This window comes from Epinephelus moara, chromosome 10, assembly GCF_006386435.1.
Source record: "Epinephelus moara isolate mb chromosome 10, YSFRI_EMoa_1.0, whole genome shotgun sequence".
Lineage (NCBI taxonomy): Eukaryota > Metazoa > Chordata > Actinopteri > Perciformes > Serranidae > Epinephelus > Epinephelus moara.
The window spans coordinates 34,381,753-34,388,212 of record NC_065515.1 but is presented as its reverse complement, the minus strand read 5'-3'; the positions used below and the strand labels follow the sequence as shown (position 1 = coordinate 34,388,212).

General features: G+C 40.4%; 1 protein-coding gene across 5 annotated transcripts in view; it reads left to right on the top strand.

Moving 5' to 3' along the window:
* The window catches only part of LOC126397128 (epidermal growth factor receptor substrate 15-like 1), a 122,348-nt gene that overhangs the window by 79,660 nt on the left and 36,228 nt on the right, over nucleotides 1–6,460 (top strand). For all 5 annotated transcript variants that reach the window (XM_050055666.1, XM_050055668.1, XM_050055665.1 and 2 more), the window contains 3 exons: nucleotides 3,070–3,206; nucleotides 3,525–3,588; nucleotides 5,848–5,993. In XM_050055666.1, coding sequence (XP_049911623.1) covers nucleotides 3,070–3,206; nucleotides 3,525–3,588; nucleotides 5,848–5,993 — 347 coding nt within the window. The remainder of the gene's footprint in view (nucleotides 1–3,069; nucleotides 3,207–3,524; nucleotides 3,589–5,847; nucleotides 5,994–6,460) is intronic.

Genomic DNA, 6,460 nt, shown 5'->3' with positions numbered 1-6,460 from the left:
TTGGCTAACACCTCTGGATCCAGGGTGGGCTTTTTTAGTAGAGGTTTAATTACAGCTACCTTAAAAGACTGTGGTACATAGCCTGTTAATAAGGATATATTGATCATATCTATTATATGAGTGTTAACTAAAGGAATTCAACATTCAAATGTTACAACTGGCATCATTATTATTAAATTGCTGGCAGAGTGTATTGACAGAGGAGAGGCGTTCATCAGACAAATGGGTGCGGAGGAGAGGATTTTACTCCACTTCTCCCGGTCGGAGATGCTGGGTGCCCAGTGGCTGCGACGGCTGCCCTCACATTTATGGCCAGTGACCGACATGATCTCCCCGCTCTCCAGGCCAGCTTGGGAGAGCTGTGTGGACTAACGTTAACTGATTTTGATGCTCCTCAGTCTAAGGCTGTTGCAGTGAAAAGTCCAGTGTTCACAGCTGGGCGTAACTAAGCTGGGCGATGTTCGTCGATAGCTGCCTCCCTGAGAAGAGAAAAGAAGGAAGGGAGGGGGGTATCACTGTCGGGGGGCTGCCGTAGAATGGCAACGAGGATGTCAGCCGACCAACACTCGCTACCCGGTCCCTGGTTGCGGCGATTTGCGATGCTGGCCTGCTAGGAGCTAACTAGCAGCCAGTACGGTACAGTCCTCTCTCATCTAGCTAACATTTCGCCGTGTTACTTACTGATCCATTAGAAAGAAAGCTAGCTGGACATCTGTTTTGAAGCCTCTTTCATTTTTGCTCTTCTTGCCTCCTCAGACAGAGGAGCTCGTTTTCTTTTGCTAGGCGTTTTTCACTTGTTTCCAAACTTTGTCCGTCTGCCATTGTCCTTGTGACTCAACTCATGCCCAACTAAAAAAAAACAAAACCTCCTGGTAAGGACCAGCTCCAGTGCCTGATTGGCTGACCGACCAGTTTTGCAATACATGATGCGTTTCCTGCCATAAGGCCCTGTTCAGATGTAGCGTCTAAAAGCGTGTGGAAATCGCCAGCTGTGCCGTTTCCATCCTTTTATCCAAGGCGCTTCGGAGGTTGCGCTACTGTCGCGCCTGCCGCTACTAAGCAACCAAAACCGCTTGTCACTCACAGGGGGAGTAAAAAGTGACACAGAAATAGCGTATCATCATGCTCACCAGTTATCCCAAGCTCCGAGCTGATAATTCTCCAGGCATTGTTCCTTCTGTTGGAGTCAAAGTAGTACGATGAAGACAGGTCATGTAACTCTGGGTATCCCTGGACAAGAATGATCAGTCGCTCCTCCATTGCTTGCTGCCTTTCACACCACCGAATGTGGTGAAGTCCGTTGGACGGAAAGGAAGAAGCAGGTCCGTGGAGCTGATTGGTTAATTCTTATCACATGACATGCAGTGCGCTTGCTGCATTCGAAAAAGTTGAAATTTTTCCATCTCTGTGCGCCACGGACGCGCACGAAAAAACAGGCGCGTCGTACCGAATGCGCGCCGCTACGGCGTCGCTTTGGATTGTGAGCGCGCTTGACTACATTGAAACTAATGGATTTGTGCGTGCAAAAGATGCTACATCTGAACGGCCCTTTGTGAGCGCGCTTGACGCGCGTCTACATTGAAACTAATGGATTTGTGCGCGCAAAAGACGCTATATCTGAACGGCCCCTTAAAGCAGATTTTTTTCCTCAAAATTTCAGCACCGGTGGCAGAAGTTTATTACAAAGATTGCAAAGCCACTAAGTAATCTATGTAAACGCTGATAGTCTGATTTTACTGTGGCCACTACCCTGTGCAACCCATATTATTTTCATAATGATATATTTAGGAAAAAATGCTGTCTGTTGCCTCTTTAAGAGGTCATGAAGTTTGAACATGTGTCCATTCCTCGATTATTTATAATCCTTCAGTCAATAAAGGTCCAGTGATCAAACGAATCAAAACTGTTTTTCATAAATTTTAATCTAAGTTGTGAATAAGAGGATAAAGAGGTGTTGTTTTAGCATGCTGTGTGCTGTAATTCAGTGCCATAAAATGTTGTAACTCTCTCTCTCCTTTTATACAAGTAATATCATACTGGTTTAAATTAACAGTTTGATAGCATTTCCCATTTAATCTTTCTCATTTAATTCCCAGGAAATAAGGGCCCTTCCCACTTCCCAAATATCTGCTGGTTGAGTGATTGAAGCAATTTATTAACTGAAGTTTCATGGTAATTCATTTACCAAAACAGAGACAAAACACACAATAAACCAAGTAAAAGATGAATGTGACAGATAGTATTTTCATTATTATCATCATTATTATTATTTGAAATTTTCTAGAGCTAACGTGATAAAATTGTTATCGTGAATTACTTTGGCAAAGATAATTGTGTAGTGAAAATCTGATGTTGTGACTGCCCTATTTGCAGTGCAGGCTGAAGTATCAACCTTTTTTGTAGCATTTTCCGCTATTAAATCAGGCTTTCACTGAAGGGATGTGCACGCACATCTGCATTTTTAGCACAGCCAATCAGAAACCCTCTATCTGCATTGACTTGTGATAAGCCAAAGTGTCCCATTGTGGGCTAGATTTTGAAAGCCTGAAAACAGAGCCCAGAGGAGGTGCAGAAAATCTAGTGTTCTCTTAGACCAATTTAATGACAGTATGTTCAAAGTTGATTATGGAATTTGTGTCCAATGACTCAAAAAAACATACAAACAAACAAACAAACAAAAAAAAACTGCCCACAAAAGTATTAGCTGACCTTATCACAAGATTGGGCCCATGATGCAATGCAGAGGCAAACTGTATACATTACATTAGGGGTGGTAGTCTTTTTACTGGTTGCACATTGAATTGGCACAGACAGAGTTAAAGTTCAGGCATAAAATCCTAGCAGTGTCCAATGCTTAAAGTAGAGGTACTGTGAATTTCTTTGTCCTTAAAACAATGGCATACACCATCACAAAATGATACTGCTGTTGATCATGTGTAGACTATCACAACATGTTTAAAAAAAACTGTCATCTGTTGTTTGAAATTGCTGAGCAATGCCTGTTTTAAGTTGAAGAAACACTCAAATGAGAACTTCAGTAGCTGAAATTGTGCATCATTTATGCTGCAGATCCTTTTGGAGGAGACCCGTTTAAAGAGACCGATCCTTTCAAGGCTTCGTCAGAAGATTTCTTCAAGAAGACCACAAACATGGACCCCTTCTCCACACCAGAACCATTCAGTAAAAGTGCCACATTACCCTCCAAGGTACTTGTTTAAGATGGAAGGCCAGAACATGGAATCTTAAATTCCTAAGAATGGCACAAATTTCAAGATGAATACTTACTGTCAGCTTATTTGGGTCACTAACACAACCACTGAGTTGGGAATTTCTTTGGGATGGATGAGTGCTGTAAGAATCACAAACAGTCTAAACAAGGAAAAAATAAAACTGTGGATAAATTCATATTTTATATAGATGGTAAAAAATAACAACAATCAAGACAAAATTAAGTATGATAAAGGTTTGGATGTGACTGTGTGAATTTCCCTTTACTTTATTCACTTTTCTTATGCTTCCTGCAGCAAACAAGTCACTTTACAAGTATCGACCCATTCTCTTCAAGCAACCCAAAACCCAAAGGACCAGGTAGGGTATCGTTCTTTATTGCCCCTCATCTACAGTGTCTGTGGACATCACATATTTCTTAAATTTGAAAATGGAAGGAATCTATCAGTCTTTGTGCTCTCCCATAAGGGCCCATACACATGCTGCATCCTTAATCACCTGGATATTGCTATGTACATCGGTTGGGCACTTTGTGCCTCCTCTTGTGCCAACTTCTCAGGGGCGCAGAGCCAGGTTGCACCTGATGTTGCTAAGCGACTATAATTAACAGCCTATCATTGTCTTCTTAACGGCTTAGATTTATTTTTAGTATTGAAAATGTTACAGTTTAGGAAATATCTTTTTTTACTGATCAGCGCAAAACCAGCAGTGATAGCTAGCTGGCTAATGTTACTTGACAGTAAGGAAAAAAACAAAAACAAAACACTCATAGACAGCAAAAAATAGCCTACCCACCAGAAATCCTGAGTTAGGCGATGTTTTTAAAGTTTATATTAAAATGTTGTCTGTGTGATAGATCATAAAGCTCAAGATAGCCCTGCACTGAAATTAGTAGCTTCTACTCCATTGTCAGACTGATTTACGACAGAGAGGAAAGATATCTGTTCACTGTGACTGGTTGTTTCAAGTCACATGACGTGGTGTGCATCGCTGTGTTCCAAGATTTGAATTTTGTTTATCTCAGGGCATGGCTGTTGCACCTTGAAAAATAGGGGCTTGGGAACGCTTGAGTGTCACAACGATGTCGCTCTGGCATTTGAGCGCACCTGCCATGTGTCTACATAAAAAGAAATGGGCTTGAGGGTGCAAAAAACGCAGCATGTGTATGGGCTATAAAGCAGACTTGCTCTTTGATGTACACCATTGCCTACAATGGCTTAATACAACCACGGATATTAAAAGGATAGTGACCTTGGTATACCTTGGTACAACAATTTAGAAAACTAGACAGATTGTGGGGGTTGTGATATCTTTCTACCAAGAAAGATATCACAACCCTATTTTAGGTGATGTTGAAGTCAGTTTTTCAGTGTCTTTAAAGGGGAACTAATGTTTTTTTCAACCTGGGCCCTATTTTCCAATCTACTTTTGTCTAAATGAGTGATAGGATGTTCAGCATTTGACATTTCTCCAGTACGAAGCTAGGGCTGACCAGCCTGCAGCCCGTGAGCATGCGCTATATTAAATAATAAGGCACTCAGACAGCTTTTTAGACAAAAGTAGATCGGAAAATAGGGCCCAGGTTGAAAAAAACATTAGTTCTCCTTTAAGTCTGTCTGACAGTGAGAGTGCAGTTGTTTTTGTGATGCCATAACTCTCGAATAAATGATTATCTGCTGTGAGTAACTGGAGTTATTTCAGTCAGTTGTTTGTTCACTTCAGCACAAGAAAAGCTCTTTCATTTTCTCCAGGATATTAGTGTAGTCCATATAAACACATACACATTGTGGGTCAGATCGAATGCCACAGTGATTGGAGGAATTTGAGCCTGTCACCACACTGGGGCCACTGTTTGCTCAGACAGCGGTTATCATGTTGGTTTGCCCATTAAAACCATGACTGGAGAGGAAAGATGTCACGTGCCTACTCACGTTCACACTCAAATTGTTGGTACTACCTTAACTACAACTACTTAACATTCACAATTGGTCCAGTTAGGCCTGGCATACATTACCAAAGAATCAAAATGTTCTATACCTGAATGGGTTCTTTTATTGAAATTAATTTTTTATATATCATCTTATTTTGTACAATCAGTCATGGGGTGGCACAAGGCCTGTTGCTGCTTAGAAAGACTATTGTAACAAATGAATGAATGATCAATTCTTGATTCTGTCATAGCCATATGTAAGATTTTCTTGCAAATAATAATTAAAAACATTTTTTATATACTAAAGCTAGAGCAACACATGAGATGCAAGCATGCTTGCTATGATACTCAGAATGTTTACATGACATGAGAGAAAATCAATTTATTAGTCTGACTTACATTGTACAAAATCAGATTTCTCAAAGTCAGACTAACACACCACACACACACTTTCCATGTGTGTTACCATGACAACATTTACTAGTTAATATTGCTAATTCCTTAAATGTACCAAATTTTATGGCAGTCCATCCAGTGATTATCAAGACATTATATTTACAAATACCACAAATCTCACCCTCATGTTGTCGCTGGAAGAAAAATCAACATTTTAGGTAGCTACTAATCATAGTCACTAATTTAAATGTGCTTGACTGTTTTATTTATTTATTTATTTATTTATTTTTTAGACCTGTTTGGCACGTTGGACCCGTTTGGCAGCACTTCATTCAACAGCAGCAATAACAGTTCCGCTGGATTTGCAGACTTCAGTCTCATGTCGAAGCCCAGAGACCCTTTTGAAGGCAGAGCCAGCTGGCTGCCAGACTACCAGAAGGTACCAGAAAACAACACCTTTTTTGGGCAGATAGATATATTGCCCAAAAGTCTTCTGTTTCATACTTTGGGTCTTTAAAAAAAGTCTAAAAATGTGTAGTGTAAAATGCCATATTGGCACAAACAATTACATGAAGGATGTGTCATATTTGGTCCAATTATTATTCTTATTTTTATACTTTCGTGCGATAGGTGATAGTCATGGCTTGTACATACATACGTTTGTCCGTCCCATCCTTGTGAGCATAATAACTCAACAACACCCCAAGGGAATTTCTTCACATTTGGCACAAATGTCCACTTCAATCAATCAATCAATTAATCAATTTTATTTATAAAGCCCAATATCACAAATCACAATTTGCCTCACAGGGCTTTACAGCATACAACATCCCTCTGTCCTTAGGACCCTCACAGCAGATAAGGAAAAACTCCCCCAAAAAAACCCTTTAACGGGGGGAAAAAACG